The 19,241-nt window shown below is 58.4% G+C and overlaps 1 protein-coding gene across 1 annotated transcript in view; it reads right to left on the bottom strand.

Annotated features, from left to right (window-relative positions):
- Positions 1–1,637: 1,637 nt before the first annotated feature.
- The window catches only part of COPE (COPI coat complex subunit epsilon), a 19,418-nt gene continuing 1,814 nt past the window's right edge, over positions 1,638–19,241 (bottom strand). The window contains exons 2-10 of the mRNA XM_026456939.1: positions 15,081–15,143; positions 13,123–13,223; positions 9,112–9,264; positions 7,718–7,771; positions 6,949–7,030; positions 5,449–5,604; positions 2,494–2,562; positions 1,988–2,062; positions 1,638–1,841 (exon numbers count right to left, since the gene is read on the bottom strand). Of these exons, the coding sequence (XP_026312724.1) occupies positions 1,794–1,841; positions 1,988–2,062; positions 2,494–2,562; positions 5,449–5,604; positions 6,949–7,030; positions 7,718–7,771; positions 9,112–9,264; positions 13,123–13,223; positions 15,081–15,143 (801 nt within the window). The 3' untranslated portion in view covers positions 1,638–1,793. The remainder of the gene's footprint in view (positions 1,842–1,987; positions 2,063–2,493; positions 2,563–5,448; positions 5,605–6,948; positions 7,031–7,717; positions 7,772–9,111; positions 9,265–13,122; positions 13,224–15,080; positions 15,144–19,241) is intronic.

The raw sequence follows: 19,241 nt of genomic DNA, 5'->3' as shown, positions 1-19,241 counted from the left end.
CGAAGTGCTGGGATTACAGGCATGAGCCACCGCACGTGGCCCCACTCCTTATTCTTGAATGTGGACTCCATACGGACTGGGGGCCTAGTGTGGGGGGGGGGCACGAGGCCTGGCCTGGCCTGGCCAATAGTTCAGGTCCAGCTGGAGGCCAGAGATGTGACTAGTGCCACAACCTGCCTGGCAGGCAGAGGGGGACGAGGGGAATGTGCTCTCATAGGTCCAGCCAGGCCTGTGGGGCAGCCGTGGACAGTCCCAGTCACCTCCCTCCACCCTCTCAGCCAGCATTATCTGGTCACCATGGCACCCATCGGTCATGAGAGAGGCGCCACCCGCCCACCCACTGGCCCCAGCTCAGCCTCGAATTTCTTTCTGGCGGGTCCAGCCAGGAGGCTGCCAATAGGTGGGTGCAGGGCAGGAATGGAAGGCGGCTCTGCTGGCAGCTAGGGACCAGGCACCCAAGGCTGGGCAGAGGTCAGTCTTGAGGCCGGTGTCCCCGCACCCACCCCAAGGTCTCCTCCCTCCAGGAAGCTCGGCCTGGACCCCTCCTAATGTCCCTGCCCAGGGAGTCCTCTTTTGCCACTTCCCTCCCCTACCAGGCTGGGGGTGGGGTCGCTTGCTGTCCTGCCCTGGCAACAGGAGACAGGGTCTAGTTTCAAATGAATAGGCCTGGGTGGGGCTTGGGGAAACCCTCGAGATAAGCCCAGGCTAGGCTCAGAGGTCAAAGGGCATGCATCCCCATGCAGCGCCCCTTGACCTCACAGCCTTGTGCCACCAAGGAACCTCTGCGCCAGTCATGCCCACTGCCAGGGTGCCGCTCCCGCTCCATCGCCCCGGCCCGCTCTGACCTCACCGTTCTCAGAGCCCTCGCTGCTCCTCAAGGACCCGAGGCCTGGCACGCCTTGGCACAGTCTTGGGACCATCCCGTGGCCTTCCTGCATTCAGGAGGCATAGCCTCAATGAAACATTCTCATTCTTCGAAAGGAAACGGCCCACGCGAGGGCGTTGGGAAGCAACTTAGCCTGGCAGCTCCTTTTTGTTGTTCGGGTAGACACAGCTCAATGGTGACTTCATCTGGGAGGCTCCAGTCAGCCCCGCTGCCACCCACCCACCTCCCTCCCTATGGTGCAGCCGCCTCTCATAGCAGCTGGGTGCTTGGCCCCAGGGCCCCGGCCACAGCAGGACTCTGCCTTGGAGGAGGGTTTGCAGGGTGGCAGGAGCAGCACCTGGGGTTAATGCTGACCCCGCAGGGCCCCTCTGGCTTTGCTGAGCTGAGGCCTGAGTGCTTCCTGCCCTGGCCCCTACTACCTCCAGACCACTTGGGGGTTCTCATTTTGAATCTTGGTGCCCCTCATGATAGTGGCATGACCGCTCTGTGCCTCAGTTTCCCCCGATGCCAACCTGGGCTGCTCAGTGGCCTCTCGGGGCCAGGGTGAAGTGTGGGGACAGGGCTGTGCTGCCTCTGGCTTGGCAGGAGCAGGTCGTGGCTGTGTGAGGGGCAGGGTGGAGGTCTGCACAGCTGCTGCTCGTCACAGACCCTGGTCTCCGGGAACAGCCCTGGGGGCCAGTGCCCCAGGACTCTCCGTGAGCATCAGCTCCCACACATCCCCAGCAAAGTGGCCAGAGCACATCCTCAGATGGGAACACCCTGGAGTTGAGATATTTATTCACAGATGGGAGTGCTGGGGGCGGGCTCCTGCCCCCAGAGGGGATGTGGGGTGGGTGCCAGGCGGGGAGGGCTGCAGGGCTCCTGGCCTCTGTCCTGGCTTCGTGGTCCTGACAGCTCTGGGCCAGCCTCAGGCGCTGGGAGCGTACTGTAGCACCAGCCTGTCAAAGTCGTTCTCCTTCAGTAAGACACATGGTGACACAGGGTGGGGGCGGGGTGTGGGGAGACGGGTGGAGGGAGAGAGAGAGGGCGCATGTGAGCCCAGGCTGAGCTCCAGGCGCCCTCTGGCCTGGCTCTCAGGGACAGGCCACCCCTGCCACTCACCTTGGCCTGGTACTCCTTGATGAAGGGATGGGACCTGTGGGCGTCCTTCAGCTGGGACAGGTATCGGTTTGTCACCTGCAGGGGAGGCAGGAAGGCAGGTGAGTCGAACATGGGGACCCCACGGTGGCTCTGACCTGCAGCACGGGGTGGATGGGGATGAGAGCTACAGTACCCCAGGGGGCTCCTCATCCTGCCTTGGGATTGGGCTGATCTCAGAGAACCTTCAGGGTGGGGGTGGAGGGATGGGTCAGCCCCTGACAAGGCACTGGCACAGAGCTGGCCTCTGTACCTGGTGGGGAATGTACCGTGGGTTCAGGGGAGCAGGTTGGGCAGGGCCCCAGGTAAGGATGGGTTGGGGGGACACAGGGTTTGTGAGGGAGGCAGGCTGCGGTGGGCACACTGTGTGCAGAGCTTTCCCAGGAGCCTAGGGATTAGGGCCTGGACCCCAGGATGGGGTCCCAGGGTCGGGATATTAGGGTTGGTCTGGAGCCCTGGGGGCCACTTACCTCGGGGGGTTTGCCCAGGTGCTGGGACAGGACAATGAGGTTGACCAGCGTCTCCGGGTAGCCACTGTCCTGGAGACACAGGCAGACACAGGCAGGCAGGGTCAGCCACTCCAGCCCCCATGCCTGCCCGTCACCTCCACCTTGGGCAGGACCACACAAGGTCACCTCCTCAGAGGTGGGGTGGGATCAACACTGCCAGAGTCCTCCTGCCCACTGCTCTGCAAGGTGATCTCAGATGATACGGTGCCAAGGGGCGAGCCGCCTCACTGAGCCTCAGTTTCCCCATCTGTGGTCCAGCCTGGGGCGTGACCCCTCATTTGTAGAGGGAAGGGTGTATTTGTCCCACACATCTCAAAGCAATGGGGCCCAGGCCCAGATGGCCTCAACTCCTGCTGCACAATGAACCCTGGGGCCATGGGTGGACCTGCCACCCCTCCGGCTCCCAAGGAGCCTTGAAGGAAACCTCGGTAGGGGACATTGCCTGACCCACTCACTCTAGGCTCCCAGCCCACAGGACCGTAGGAAACACCTAGGCCAGGAGACCCAGCCAGAGCCCCAGTGTCTGCCTGGAGCACAGATGCACCAGCCTGCCCACGGCGGCCGATGGCAGGGCACCTTTCTGGAGAGTGAACTTTTCTGAGCCTCAGTCTCCACCATGAAGGGGGACACCAGCTTGCGCTCACAGGAGCAGCCATGAGTTGGCTCCAAAGGGAAGTGGGGGGACCTGAGTGCCTCCCAAAACTCAGCAAGAATGCAGGGTAACCACAGCCACAGAGAGGCCACCAGGGCCAAGGGGCACGGGCAGCCAGCCCCAGGTGGTGTTTCAGGAGACAAGGACAGAAGGGAGTCATCTAACTGGTGAGTCACGGAACGCGTCACCTGAGAGGTGTTTAACAAAAGCCCCCAGAGGATGTGGCCGTGAACACAGAACATGCATCCAAGTGTTCTCAGGTGGCAGTGAGGGGCAGGGTGGTGGAAGAAGGCGCCAGTCTCGCCCCTGGGGCAGCGAGGGACACACAGCCTGTCTGAGATGCCGCATCAGGCTGAGAGTTCCTGACCAGCCCTGACTGCTCAGAACTAAAGACGGACCCTGCCCAGGAGGAGCAGCACCCAGCCTGTGATGGGGCCAGCACCCTTGGCCCGCCCTGCTCTGCAAACAACTTTCTGATGATAACTCAGCCCCTGGAAAGTCAGACAGGGAGGAGGGCTTCACCAGTGTTTGTCAGTAGATTAAAACTGTTTCTTAGCCAGGCACAGTGGCACATGTCTATCATCTCAGCACTATAGGAGGCCAAGGAGGGTAAGAATTGCTTGAGCCCAGGAGTTCAAGACTAACCTGCACAACACAGTGAGACCCCATTTCTAACAAAAAATACAAAAATTAGCCATGTGTGGTGGCATACCCTGTTTCAAAAAACAAACAAAAGGCTGGGCGCGGTGGCTCAAGCCTGTAATCCCAGCACTTTGGGAGGCCGAGGTGGGTGGATCACGAGGTCAGGAGATCAAGACCATCCTGGCTAACATGGTGAAACTCCGTCTCTACTAAAAATACAAAAAACTAGCCGGGCGAGGTGGCGGGCGCCTGTAGTCCCAGCTACTCGGAGGCTGAGGCGGGAGAATGGCGTGAACCCGGGAGGCGGTGCTTGCAGTGAGCTGAGATCCGGCCACTGTACTCCAGCCTGGGCCACATAGCGAGACTCCATCTCAAAAAAACAAACAAACAAACAAACAAAAAAAACCCAAAATTCATTTCACCAAAACGGAAAAAGCTTTGATGTCCTTTTTGATTATAAAAATAATCCAGGCCGGGCACAGTGGCTCACGCCTGTAATCCCAGTACTTTGGGAGGCCGAGGTAGGCGGATCGTGAGGTAAGGAGATCGAGACCATCCTGGTTAACACAGTGAAACCCCATCTCTACTAAAAATACAAAAAATTAGCTGGGTGTGGTGGCGGGTGCCTGTAGTCCCAGCTACTCAGGAGGCTGAGGCAGGAGAATGGCATGAACCCAGGAGGCAGAGCTTGCAGTGAGCTGAGATCGCACCACTGCACTCCAGCCTGGGGACAGAGCAAGACTCCATCTCAAAAAAAAAAAAAAAAAAAAATCCGCTGGGCATGGTGGCTCACACCTACAATTCTAGTGCTTTGGGAGGCCAGGAGTTCAAGAACAACCTGGGCAACACAGCAAGAACAACCCCATCTTTACAAAAAAAATAGTATTTTTTTTTTAATTTAAAATAACATAAACTCCTCATAATGACTGCAGATGGCCAGACATGGTGGCTCACGCCTATAATTCCAGCACTTTGGGAGGCTGAGGCTGGTGGATCACCTGAGGTCAACAGTTTGAAACCAGCCTGACCAACATGGCAAAACCCCATCTCTACTGAAAATACAAAAATTAGCTGGGTGTGGTGGCACGCACCTGTAATCCCAGCTACTCGGGAGGCTGAGGCAAAAGAATCACTTGAACCCAGGAGGCAGAGGTTGCAGTGAGCTGAGATCACACTACTGCACTCCAGCCTGGGTGACAAAGCGACACTCCATCTCAAAAAAGGAAAGAAAAGACTGCAGACATCAGGCAGGAGACGACTGCAGTCACCCTGGGCTCCTGGCCACAGCACGCTGTCCCCTAAATAAAGACTGGGAGTGTCTCTCCAATACTGAATATGTACTCAGGTGAGGGGTCCCACATGCAGGGCCAGGCAGCTGAGGTGACAGACCACTGAGGCCCAGGCTGCCCAGATGCCCCATTTCTGTGAGGCCGGAATCTGGATTTCTTTGCAGGTGCGATCCCTGCTTTGTGGATCTCGCTGCTGACTGGGCCTCAGAAGCCCTATGGGGCCACACGCACACCCAGGGCGTCTCTGCTACACTTGTTTCTGTTTGCCCTGACCCCGCCCTCCGGCCGCCTGGCCTTCCCTCTGTCCCCACTCTGGGACAGGCTTGTGCCTACCTTGTCTAGCGCCTCCTGTAGCAGGCCCTCAGCGGCCTCCCAGCGGCCCTGGGCCATATGGCAGGCCGCCTGCCCGTTGAGCAGCAGCAGGGTGGGCGAGCACTTGTCAGCCATCTCCTGGAAGATGTAGTAGGCATCCTGCAGCTTCTCACCGCCCTGCAGGGAGGGTCCCACATCATCATCTGTTCCGTGGCCGCGGGGCCCTTCCACCGTCAGCCCCCTCCCCCAGAGGGGGCTCCGCACTGCACAGACACGAATCTGGTATGCCTGGTTCAAGGCACAGCCACTCCACCATGGGGACCACTTGTAACCTGTACTCTGCTGACGGGGCCTAAAGACTCGCAGCCGCCTCCTGCCTCACCTCCCACCCGGCTCCCGGTGCGCTGGGTACACAGAGGTGGAATCTGGGGCTTCCAGGGCACAGGTGCACAGGTGGCTGGGCCAGGGTCTGAATGGGGACCACTGGGTCACCGGGCACGTCGGAGGAGGAGGTGTCAGCTCTGTGACCAGCAACTCTGACCTGCCCGCTTGCTCAGGACAGTGGGATACTTGCAGGGTGAGCCTGAGGTCAAGGCAGGCTGTGAAAACAGCTCAAACTACCCGAGAGGGCTGCCAGGGCCTGTCCTACTACACTGGACAGCCATTGGAAGTCCATCTGGGTGAGGCTCCAGCCCCGTGGCGGGCAGGGATGGGGAGCACATTTTTTCCCCCCAGAGTTTTGCTCTTGTCACCCAGGCCGGAGTGCAATGGCGCAATCTCGGCTCACTGCAACCTCCACCTCCCAGGTTCAAGTGATTCTCCTGCCTCAGCCTCCCAAGTAGCTGGGTTTACAGGTGGGAGCCACCATGCCCGGCTAATTTTGTATTTTTAGTAGAGATGGGGTTTCTCCATGTTGGTCAGGCTGGTCTCGAACTCCTGACCTCACATGATCCACCCACCTCAGCCTCCCAAAGTGCTGATATTACAGGCGTGAGCCACTGCGCCCAGCCAGGAAGCATATTTTAACAGGCCCGCACAAAAGAATGGCTCAGAAGGGGGCCAAGTCCCAGAAACCAGGAGAGGGGCTGTTGCCAGGCGGAGGTGCCCAGGCCTGGGAGCTGAGGACATCTCCACCGCTGCCATGGGAACACTGAACCCCGTCCCTGGCTGGGGACCAGGACCCTGGAGAGCAAAGCTGAGTGGCAGAAAACTCCAGCAAGCCCTGGGGGGAGGAGGGGCTTCCAGGCCAACCCAGACCCTTGAGTACCGCTGCGCCTCAGGCTCAGGAACCCCTGTCCCCATGCCCACCATCTCATCGCTTTGCCTCTGGCCAAGTCGCTTGGCTGTGAGAAGCCCGGAATGGAGTGAAGGCTGAGAGTTGTGCCAGGCTGGCAGGGGGCCATGGCCTGATCCTGGAGCCCCACTGGAGTGGCCAGCAGCCTGGGCACAGGTGGGGGTGCCCACAGACCCTACTCAGCCAGGTGCCCACAATGCCCACCCGCCTCGTGGCCCAGGACTCACGGTGGCGAGGCTGACCCAGGCGGTGGCAAGCTGGGTGAGGGTGGCATCCTCGTCCAGGTCCTGCATTCTCTTCAGCTCCTTCCTGGGGCGGGGACAGAGGACGGAGGGGCTGAGTGGCCGAGAGCCCTGGCCTGGCTATCCCTGCCTTGTTCCCACTTGGGGCCCACCGGAGCCAGGGGATGGCCCCTACTATGTGCTCCCCTGCATGCTCATACCCCACGACAAAGTGCCCAAGCTGCCCTGCCCGCCCAACCACGCGCAGGCCCCGGGAAGGTGGGACTGGAGCCAGCTACGGACCCCCGAGGTGGCTGGCACAAGGTAGGGCTCGGGAGAGACTCGCTCCACAGAAGATGGAACGCAGGGAAGGGCGACGGAGCTACAGCATGAACAACTCTGAGGCAAGGGCTTTGGACACGGCAGCAGGGGAGTCCTGGACCGCCAGCCACGGCCTCCGACCTGGTGATGCCACGTGCAGGCCCCGCCAGCCCCATGGCACAGTTACAAGCTGGCCCAGTGACATGTTCCTCCGGGCACGACCTCCACTCCCTCCATGAAGCCCACTCTCACCCTGTGGGACAGGCCCGCCACTACTGCAGAGAGAGAAACTGAGGCACGGACAGCCATGGCCCTCCTCCCTGGCAACATACTGCAAGGAAGGGCTGAGTGACGGCAAGTCACCCCCAGGGAAAGGAATAACAAGAGTAATGACAGCACCACAGACGCTCTGGGCCATGGCTCAGGACAGGTACAGAGGAGTGGGAGGGCTCACCGGGCGAGATCCAGGCGGTCCAGCTTCAGCAGGATCTGCACCGTCATGGCCATGCTGCAGGACAGGGCGGGGGATGGTCAGCGGATGGCCACAGACACGCTGCATGGCCACTGCACACCCAGGGCTCACTCTGTGTGTCTGGGATGTTCTTAGGACCTGTACTTAGGACCACCAGCCCCACCCAGCAGAGGGGGACACCCTCACTCCCACATTTCACTGCTCAGCTTGCTCGGGCCCGGGAGCTCTGGGGGGGTCCCCACGTTGGGGTTCCAGGCCCCAGCCCACTCACTGCCCATCTGGAGAAGCAGCCTCCGTGGGCTGTGCTTGCAAACGAGGGCCCTGCCTGGACTCATCAACACCCTGAAGGCGGTCAATGCTCAGGAACAAGGCCCTAGAGGAGGGGCACGCACCTGCCCCTGCACCTCTACCTGCAGCAGAGCCCCGGGGCCACCTACTCTCTGCAGGTCCCCTCATCCCCTCATCCCTCTCGGCCCCAGGCGGCTGTGACCACCAATGACTTGTGAGGCCTCTTGTTCTTGTTTTCCTGCCAACAGGAGCCAGCACCTGGACCAGCACTGAGTCAGCCGGCTTGCTGGCAGCGTGACATCCCTATTTCTTTTCTTTTTTTGTGTGTGAGACAGGGTCTGGCTCTGCTGCCCAGGCTGGAGTGCAGTGGCGCCATCACGGCTCACTGCAGCCTCCACCTCCCGGGCTCAAAGGATATTCCCGCTTCCGCCTCCTGAGTAGCTGGAACCACAGGTGCCTGTCACCATGCCTGGCTGCCACCTGTAATTCTAAGCCCTCCGTGGACGGAGGTGGGATGGGAGCAGATCCACAGCGACCATGAAATGCCCAGCTTGCAACTCATAGTGGACAGCAGGCACTCCAGGGACAGCTCACGGGGAAGAACTGACACACTTTCTGTGACCAGTAGCCTGGACATGGCCTGGAGTCACATCCTGGGGTGGAGGGGAGCACTGACCTTGCTGTGCAGGGCTCCAGCAGCCCAACCCCAGAGGGCCCTGGAGGAGGGCCGGTGTGGGGGACCCAGGGAGGCCTGAGAGACTGGGCCCAGGGCCGAGACACAGAAGGCCTCGTGGGGGGTGGGGACGCAGAAACCAAGCAGAGACAAAGCCGCTTTCTGCTCTGCCCTTGGGAACAGAGGGTTTGCAGCCTGGGCACCGTGTCCTTGGAGCCGCAGCCTGGCGCACAGATGGGAGTGCCTCCCACACTGGGCAGGGGAGCTGGACCTGGACAGCAGGCCAGGACCTCATTTCAGCACCACCGCATTCTCTCCTCCCATGACGACGGCCAGGAAGGCCGTGCACAGCCTGGAGATGTGGAAGGGGGCACCTGCCTCCCTGGGCCGGCCCCAGAGCAGGGCGGCCACTCACCACTCCAGGCTGTCCCCCTGGTGCAGCGCACGCAGGGCAGCGTCCGGGTTCTGGTCGTGGAGATAGACGGAGGCAGCCATGAGCAGGAAGGTAGTGTTGGTCACGTCCACGCTCCTGCTCATCTCTCGGTCCAGCTCGGCCACGATGCTGTCCCTGGAAGACACAGATGCTCAGGACCCACAGCTGGGGCGGCCCCTGTGGGACCTCAGAGGGTCCCCTTCGAACAGACAGGCTCAGAGAGGGTGAGCCAGGCACTGGGGGTGCAGAGCAGCAGCAGGCCGAGCATCGAGCTGTCCCGACATGTCCTCCCTCCGTTCCTATGAAGCGGCCCTCATGTTGGGCCAGGCAAGGACCCTGAGGCTGGGAGACGTGGGGTGGGGCGCCCCAAGAGAGCATGAGGAGGTGCTGCCAGTCTCACACCAACCTCACCCGCCTTCCTGAGGAGGCTGGTGGGCCCAGCTGGGACTCCTGACCATAACCCATCAGCCCTGTGGGCTTCAAGGCCACATCTTCTAGCAGGCGGTTGGCCTGGGTGCCGAGGGGCCGTGCAGGATGGGAGCCCTGGGGCACCCCCACTGCCAGGGCGGCTGCCCTCAGTCCCTGAGAGCCCAGGGTGCTGGCTACGCCCTGAAGATGGCTAGTGTGCTGCGGGCCAGGGCCAGGCCTGAGCCCAGGAGAGGCTGAGGACCGGCTCAGCTCCAAGGGCACAGGTCACCCATGCCTCCATGTCCCTAACTGGACCCAGACCCTCCATTCCCCATGGCTACTGAGCAGCTAACAAGAGACGGCAGGGGAGGGAGCCCCCCTAGACCAAAGCTGGTGTTCTTCTGGGTCCACACGCGGCTCTGTGACCCCATAAGCATCCACGCGTGTCTGGGGCCTATCTGCCCAGGGCCTGTGTCTGAGGTGTCACTGAGGGCATGGCATGTCTGATACCAACCAGGCTCCACCGAGGGCTCGCCACAGTGCTACGCCCGATGGACAAGTGACTTCAGGTCTGAGTCTGTTTCCCCGTGCTGAGGGACCATGTTACAGGGATCATGCAGGGGACAAGCAAGGAGCTCCCAAGACCACCTTACAAAGCTTCCCGAGGCTCCAGCACACAAGGGCGCGTAAACGCTGCCAGCTGTTGTAGCGTTGGTACTGTAATGTTGTCATCCTAAGGTGTTATAGTTACCAATGGGGCCAGGCGCTGTGGCTCATACCTGTAACCCCAGTGCTTTGGGAGGCCGAGCCAGGAGGATCGCGTAAGCCCAGCAGTTCAAGACCACCCTGGGCAACATAGTAGGACCCCTTTTTCTACAAAAAAGTAAAAAAGTCAGCTGGGCCTGGTGGCGCCTGTAGTCCCAACTACTTGGGAGGCTGAGGCAGGAGGATGGCTCCAGCCCGGGAGGTTGAAGCTGCAGTGAGCTGTGGTCGCACCTCTGCACTCCAGCCTGGGTGACAGAGGGGGACCATCTCAAAAACAAACAACAGCCACAAAACCAATTACTGGGGGGATCGCTTGAGCCCAGGAGTTTGAGACCAGCCTGGGCAACATGGCAAAACCCTGTCTCTAAATAAAATACATACTAGCCAGGCATGGTGATGCGTGCCTACAGTGCCAGGCACTCGGGAGGCTGAGGTGGGAGGATCACTTGAGCCTGGGAGATCACGGCTGCAGTGAGCCAAGATTGTGCCACTGTATGCCAGGCTGAGCGACAGAGCAAGACCCTATCTTAAGAAAAGAAAACAGGCCGGGCGCGGTGGCTCAAGCCTGTAATCCCAGCACTTTGGGAGGCCGAGACGGGCGGATCATGAGGTCAGGAGATCGAGACCATCCTGGCTAACACGGTGAAACCCCGTCTCTACTAAAAATTACAAAAAAAACTAGCCGGGCGAGGTGGCGGGCGCCTGTAGTCCCAGCTACTCCGGAGGCTGAGGCAGGAGAATGGCGTGAACCCGGGAGGTGGAGCTTGCAGTGAGCTGAGATCCGGCCACTGCACTCCAGCCCAGGAGGAAACAGAAAGACTCCGTCTCAAGGAAAAAAGAATAGAACACGGAAAAGAAAACAAAATCAAAACCAAAACCAATTACTAATGGATGCTCCTCGTCCGGGGGAGTCCTGCCAGTGAGGTAGCGGCTGTACAGCCAGATGGACGCACAAGCCCCTGCCTGGACTGCCTGCTCTCCAGGGCTGCTTTTCTGTGATGCTCACAGCAGCTGCTGCTCCTTGGGACCCAGAGTTCCCCGCCTTCACTCCAGCTGGTGAAGTGTAGGGTGGGAGAAACAGTAGCCCCGGGAGGTCGCCCATCCGAATGTCCTGGAGCTGCTGTGGCAAAGCACTACAACCTGGGTGGTTAAGGACAACAGGGCTTCGTTCCTCACAGCTCTGGAGGCCACAAGTCTGAAGTCAAGGTGGCGGCAGGGCTGGCTCCAACTGGAGGCTGGAGGGCAAGGCCGTCCCAGGCCTCTCTCCCAGCTCTGGTGGCTGCCGGCCATTTGTGGCACTCCTTGGCTTAACATGTCACCCTAGTCTGTCTCTGTTGTCACATGGGCTTAACTCAGTGGGGCCTCCGTCTTCTCCTTTTATTTTTTATTTATTTTTTTTCAGACAGTCTCCCTCTGACTGGAGTGCACTGGTGCGATCTTGGCCCACTGCAACCTCCGCCTCCCGGGTTCAAGCGATTCTTCTGCCTCAGCTTCCCAAGTGGCTGGAATCACAGACACCACATCCTGTTAATTCTGTATTTTTAGTAGAAATGGGGTTTCACCACGTTGGCCAGGCTGGTCTCGAAAACTCCTGACCTCAGGTAATCTGCCCACCTCAGTCTCCCAAAGTGCTGGGATTACAAGTGCGAGCCACTGCACCCGGCCCTCCTTTTATCTCTTAAAAGGACACAAGTCCCTGGCTTTGGGGCCCACCCTAAATCCAGCATGTCTTCATCTCCTTATCTCTTAATTTGATCGGGAAAGACCCTTTTTCCAAATATCACATTCACAAGCATGTGGGATAGGATATGGACACACCTTTTGGGGGACATCATTCACCCCACTATGCTGCCTCTGCACTGGAGTCAGCTCCCAGGAACCCCAGGTTTCCTTGGGTGAAGGGAGGTGGTAGTTGGGGCACTGCCTCCGTGGGCCAAGGAAGAGCAGGATCACAGCAGAGTCTCCCCATGCCAGACCCTCACTCCGACCCCACAGCAGGAGGGGGCAAGGTTCCTGGGTCCCCACAGCCCAGCCCCCTCTCCCCTTGGCTGCCGCCTATGGGCGTTTGACAGATGCTGGCCTGTGGCTCAGGGGCAGGACAGGTGTGGCCTCACCCACCCTCCACCTGGGCTCCAGGGGAGACACTGGCAGGTTGTAGTCCCCGACTAGTTGGGACTAGAAAACTGACTGGATTTGGGAGGCTGACGCAGGCAGACCTCCTGAGCTCAGGAGTTCGAGACCACCCTGGGCAACATGGTGAAACCCAGTCTCTGCTAAAATACAAAAAGCAGTCAGGCATGGTGGCGCGTTCCTATAATCCCAGCTACTCAGGAGACTGAGGCACAAGAATCACTTGAACCCGGGAGGTGGAGCTTGCAGTGAGCCGAGATCATGCAACTGCATTCCAGCCTGGTGACAGAGTGAGACTCCACGTCTCAATAAATAGATAAATAAATAAATAAGAAAACTGACGGCAGGGCCCTGCCCCCGCCGCACTCTGGGCCATCTTGGGGCTCTGGGTGGTGCAGAGGGCTGTTCGGTAATTGATATTTTCAGTTCTAGGTTGAGAGAGTGCCTTGTGGTCCATGAGGGCATGTGCACACACAGCACTGCCTCTGACCCTCCCCTTTGAAACAGGATCCATCATCAGCCCCCCACTGCTGTGCACGTGAGGTAAACTGAGGCACAAAGCAGCAGGGTAGCAGGGGGAGAGGCGCCTAATCTGAGGGATGCTGTGCGCTGCACGCCACGCCCCCGCCCACCCAGGTTCATAACGGACAGGCTCCGCGCCCCAGGCCGACCCATCCTCCGGGCCCTCACCTCCGGCTCTCGTGGGCGAGGTAGTCAGCGAACATGCGCACGGCCTGGAGCTCGGGGGCCGAGGAGGGCTTGATCTCGTCCAGGACCACGCCGAACTTCCTCTGCAATAGGGACGAGGCGTCAGCTGCACCCGTCCGTCCCAGTGGATTTCCATGTCCTCAGCTTGGCAGGCAGAGCCCTTCCTGTCTAGGAAGCCCCTGCCCCACCAGAGACCCCTCAGCCCAGCAAGGGCCACCCTCACTGCAGTACACTGTGGAGGTGGGCATGGCGTCACCTGTCATGAGCAGCCAGGTGTGCCCTCATCTACAGGGCCACACTGCCCATGCCTTGAGCTGGGGACCCTGGCAGGTTACTGTCTGTCTCCTGGCAGCTGTCCATCTCTGGTGATGAGGTGAAGGGGGGGACAGGCATGTCACCCGGGAACAGGGCAGCAGCAGTTATGGGGGTTGTGGCATGCGCTTCTATAAAGTAGGACATGCCCCCAGCCAGCCCTGCCCCACCTACTGGCCCTCCCGAGGACGCCCAGACTGATACCACTGTCACATCTGCAGCCGGGGACCTGTCCTTCACTGTGTTCCCTCCTAGATGGTTCCCCATTCTTATTGTTTTAGAGACAAGGTCTTGCTCTGTTGTCCAGGCTGGAGTGCAATGGCGTGATCACGGCTCACTGTAGTCTTGACCTCCTGAGCTCAAGTCATCCTCCTGCCACAGCCTCCTGAGTAGCTGGGACTCCAGGCACATGCCACCATGCCTGGCTTATTTTAAAATTTTTTCTGTAGAGATGGAGGTCTCACCATGTTGCCCAGGCTGGTCTTGAACTCCTGGCTTCAAGCAATCCTCCCACTTAAGCCTCCCAAAGCTCTGGGATTACAGTTGTGAGCTACTGTGCCTGGCTCCTACCAATTATTTTAGAAAAAAAAATTGGCCAGGTGTGGTGGCTCATGCCTGTAATCCCAACACTTTGGGAGGCTGAGGCAGGCAGATCACGAGGTCAGGAGTTCGAGACCATCCTGGCTAATATGGTGAAACTGCGTGTCTATTAAAAATGTAAAAATTGGCCGGGAGCAGTGGCTCAAGCCTGTAATCCCAGCACTTTGGGAGGCCGAGACGGGCGGATCACGAGGTCAGGAGATCGAGACCATCCTGGCTAACATAGTGAGACCCTGTGTCTACTAAAAATACAAAAAATTAAAATTAGACGGGCATGGTTAGGCACCTGTGGTCCCAGCTACTCGGGAGGCTGAGGCAGGAGAATGGTGTGAACCCAGGAGGCGGAGCTAGCAGTGAGCCGAGAATGAGCCACTGCACTCCAGCCTGGGCGACAGAGCAAGACTCCATCTCAAAAAAACAAAACAAAACAAAATAAAAATACAAAAAAATTAGCCAGGCATGGTGGCAGGCACCTGTGGTCCCAGCTACTCTGGAGGCTGAGGCAGGAGAATGGTGTGAATTCGGGAGGCGGAGCTTGCAGTGAGCTGAGATCTTGCCGCTGCACTCCAGCCTGGGCAACAGAGCGAGACTCCATCTCAAAAAAAAAAAAAAAAAAATATATATATATATATACACACACGCACACACACAAATATAAATCAGCCGGGTGTGGTGGCGTGCGCCTATAGTCCCAGCTACTTTGGAAGCTGAGGCAGGAGAATCACTTGAACCCAGGAGGCGGCGGTTGCAGTGAGCTGAGATTGAGTGCGACAGAGCAAGACTCCATCTCAAAAAAAATAAAAATCAAGAAGCTGTGACCCAGGCCCCCTGGCCTGGCAGTCTCGGGCCTCTGTGACACAGCCGCCTTCACATGCTGGCTGCGCTGGCTGTTCAGTCACTGGACACTGCAGGCCTGGGTCCCTGCTTTGTTTACTGTCCCCGGCACCCACGCTGTGGTGCCTTCCTGTCCCCAGCTCCATCCTCTACTCTGTTCGTCACTCTCGCCCCTGGCCAGGGCCCGCACTCACCTGCGCAAGGTACGCTCTATACAGGAAGACGTCCCTCTCCACATCTCTCTCTGGGCTTGACAGCTGTGGGAACCAATGTGAGTCAGGACGCACAGTGGGAGGCCCAGCGCAGCCCACACAGGGTGAGCATGACAGACAGGCCCCTGTACGCTGGGGACAGGTGGCTTCTCTGGCAGGGTCGGAGGTCTAAGTCCTAGCCCTGATCCTCCACAACCCGAGAGTGGCCTCTGCTGGGGGTACCCTACACGGGGGATGCCTGATCTCATCCCACGCTGACACCACCCCAGGAAGGAGGCTTGCTCCCAAGTTCAGTGCCTGCTCCAGCCACACTTAAGAAGCCAGGGTGGCGCCCGCACCTCTAACTTCTGGACATGGGACCACTGTGGATTGATTCCTGCTTTTGTCTCAAGACATTTTGAACTCAGTGTGGCTACCTCAGTGTGGTGACATCTGTGTCCAGCCCTGGCCAGGGGAGACCCTGGGGACAGCTCTGTACTTGGGCCACAACCCCACAGTCCAGTCACTGCACAGAACTGAGGGGCAAGAGGGAGGTGACCTGTGGCAACATCCATTTAGGGATGATAAGGAAACTGCCCTTGGGCCCAGGCCAGGAAGGGAGGCTGGGGCCCGTCCTCCAGAACACAGCTGTGCATGCTGCCCCCGGGAACTGGCTGACTTCCCGGGGTGCCCATGGCAGGCGGTCAGAGTGCAGCTCAGGCCGTGGCCTGAGGGTGCTGGCCCAGGCCCCTGGGGGCTTCAAGAGGAAAGTAGAGTTGGGAAGGGGCCCAGCCACCTCAGCATCACCACTCCAACAACCTCTCAACAGAGGGGACTGAGAAGGCTCTCAGCAAGAGGGCCTGCCAGCTGTCAAGGCACAGGGTCAAAGGACCCAGTGCCCAAACCAGGGGAGTCACTCTGCCCTGTCCTCTGAGGCCAAGAACCACAGATTCCAAGCCACATCTCTTCCTTCTCCCCAGCCTGAGGGAGGAGCATGGATGTCAAACGTGTCCTCATCCCAGGCCACCGCAGAACCGGTCCCAGCCTGACTCAGGCTGCCATTGCCAAGAGGCCCCAGCAGCTTCTGCTCAGGCCCTGCTGGCCAGAGTGGGTATCTGGCTGTGATTTGGAACAACATGCCTCTAAATAAATAACTCCTAGAAGAATGTCAAAGGCATGGAGAGTGGAGGCTGCAGAAATCGAGCCCCACCTGCAAATCGGATGGACAGGTGAAAGATGTACCTTCTCAAGCATGTAAAGAAACATATTAGGCCGGGCGCGGTGGCTCAAGCCTGTAATCCCAGCACTTTGGGAGGCCGAGACGGGCGGATCACAAGGTCAGGAGATCGAGACCATTCTGGCTAACACCGTGAAACCCTGTCTCTACTAAAAAATACAAAAAAAAACTAGCCAGGCGAGGTGGCGGGCGCCTGTAGTCCCAGCTACTCGGAGGCTGACGCAGGAGAATGGCGTAAACCCGGGAGACAGAGCTTGCAGTGAGCTAAGAATCGGCCACTGCACTCCAGCCCAGGCGACAGAGCGAGACTCTGTCTCAAAAAAAATAAATAAATAAATAAAAAGAAACATGTTATAGGCCAGGCACAGTGGCTCATGCCTGTAATCCCAGCACTTTGGGAGGCCGAGGTGGGTGGATCATTTGAGGTCAGGAGTTCCAGACCAGCCTGGCCAACATGGTGAAACCCCGTCTCTACTAAAAATACAAAAATTAGTCGGGTGTGGTGGCGGGCACCTGTAATCCCAGCTACTCAGGAGGCTGAGGTAGGAGAATCACTTGAACCCGAGAGGTGGAAGCTGTAGTGAGCCGAGATCGCACTATTGCACTCTAGCCTGGGCGACAGAGCAAGACTCTGTCTCAATAAAAAATAAGTAACTCTGAGTCAACCTTCTGAGGTGGACATCAGTTAGGTGACCAGCCCAGGGTTGCATGCCATGCTCAGTTAAAAGAGACAGGCCAGGTGCGGTGGCTCACACCTGTAATCCCAGTGCTTTGGGAGGCCAAAGCAGGACTGCTTGAGCCCAGGAGTTAGAGACCAGCATAGGCAACACAGCGAGACCCCATGTCTTTTTTTTTTTTTTTTTTTTGAGATGGAGTCTTGCTCTGTCACCCAGGCTGGAGTACAGTGGTGCAGTCTCAGCTCACTGCAACCTCTGCCTCCCGGGTTCAAGATATTCTTCTGCCTCAGCCTTCTGAGTAGCCGGGACTACAGGCACGCACCACCACGCCGGGCTAATTTTTGTATTTTTAGTAGAGATGGGGTTTTACCATATTGGCCAGGCCGGTCTAGAACTCCTGAACTTGTGAACCAGCCGCATCGGCCTCCCAAAGTGCTGGGATTACAGGCGTGAGCCACTGCGCCCGATCTGAGACCCTGTGTCTATAAAACAATGTTAAATATTAGCCGGGTGTGGTAGCGTGCACCTGTAGTCCCAGTGACTTGGGAGGCTCATGAAGGAGGATCACTTGAGCCTAGGAGGTCGAGGCTACAGTGGACTATGATCATGCCACTGCACTGCACTCTGGCCTGGTGACAGAGTGAGACCCTGTCTATCTTTACGGAAAAAAAAGAGACAGAAGCTGGCTGTTGGGCTTTTCTTTTTTTTTTTGAGATGGAGTCTCGCTCTGTTGCCCAGGCTGGAGCACAGTGGCGCAATCTCAGCTCACTGCAACCTGCACCTCCCGGGTTCACGCCATTCTCCTGCCTCAGCCTCCTGAGTAGCTGGGATTACAGGCGCCCGCTACCACGCCCGGCTAATTTTTTTAGTATTTTTAGTAGAGACGGGATTTCACTGTGTTAGCCAGGATGGTCTCAATCTCCTGACCTCGTGATCTGCCCGCCTTGGCCTCCCAAAGTGCTGGGATTACAGGCGTGAGCCACCACGCTTGGCCGGCTGTTGGGCTTTCAAAGTGAGGACACAGTGGGGCACCATGGGGGGCACCAGGGTGGCAGCAGCCACCCCGTGTGAAATGCAATTGCCCAGGAGGCTGTGCGTGCAGAAGTGCTCAGAGGCTGCAGAGTGCACAGGAGAGAGAAGAGTGCCAGGAAGCATAACAACAACAAACATGCAGACCGTGACCCTCACGTGAGGCTCTGGAACCACTGTGGTTTTCCTTGACTCCCAGGGATGATGCTACCATCAGGTAGCATCATGTGTCCCCGGGGTGGGAGAGCACTGCTCTTCAACCCCAAGGGCTCACTAGGATCACCTGGGAGCCCAGAAACCAGCAAAGCCAGTAGGCCACATCCACCAAGGTCACCTGGCCCTAGGATGGCCCCAGCACTGGCCCCAGGTGGCTTAAGATGTGGCCATCGTTGAGGAATCAGAGTACTGTTTGGAAAGGCAGGTGGGGGGCCTGTAGCCAGAAACCCTGGGGGTAGTAACTCCTCCCTTCTGTCCCTGTAGCCAGTGACCTAACCGCACTGGGCCGCCAGCAACTCAAGGCCTGTGAGCTGCTTCAATCCCAGCAGCTGGGCAGTGCCTGCCATCTTGTGGGCAACTGGCAAATGTCTGAGAAACTCAGAAATGTCATGATGGTAGCCTTGTGTTGGGGTCAGTAAAGGGCAAAGACATGCCAGGTGCTCTCTCTGGGGCCACCTCAGGTCGGGATGAGGTTGCTCAGGCCACCGTCATGAACTACTACAGACCAGATGGCTTAAAAAATGTATTCCTAGGCCGGGCGCGGTGGCTCAAGCCTATAATCCCAGCACTTTGGGAGGCTGAGACGGGCGAATCATGAGGTCAGGAGATCGAGACCATCCTGGCTAACATGGCGAAACCCCGTCTCTACTAAAAATACAAAAAACTAGCCGGGCGACATGGCGGGCGCCTGTAGTCCCAGCTACTAGGGAGGCTGAGGCAGGAGAATGGCGTGAACCCGGGAGTCGGAGCTTGCAGTGAGCTGAGATCTGGCCACTGCACTCCAGCCTGGGCGGCAGAGCGAGACTCCGTCTCAAAAAAAAAAAAAAAAAAAAAAAAATGTATTCCTCAAAAATAAGCCAGGTGTGGTGGCGCATGCCTGTAATCCCACCTACTCGGGAGGCTGAGGCAGGAGAATCGCTTGAACCTGGGAGGCGGAGGTTGTGGTGAGCTGAGATCATGCCACTACACTCCAGCCTGGGCAACGGAGCAAGACTCCATCTCAAA

This window comes from Piliocolobus tephrosceles, chromosome 21 (genome assembly GCF_002776525.5).
Source record: "Piliocolobus tephrosceles isolate RC106 chromosome 21, ASM277652v3, whole genome shotgun sequence".
Taxonomy (NCBI): Eukaryota; Metazoa; Chordata; class Mammalia; order Primates; family Cercopithecidae; genus Piliocolobus; species Piliocolobus tephrosceles.
Note: the sequence above shows the minus strand (reverse complement) of the source record. Positions and strands in the feature narration are given on the sequence as shown.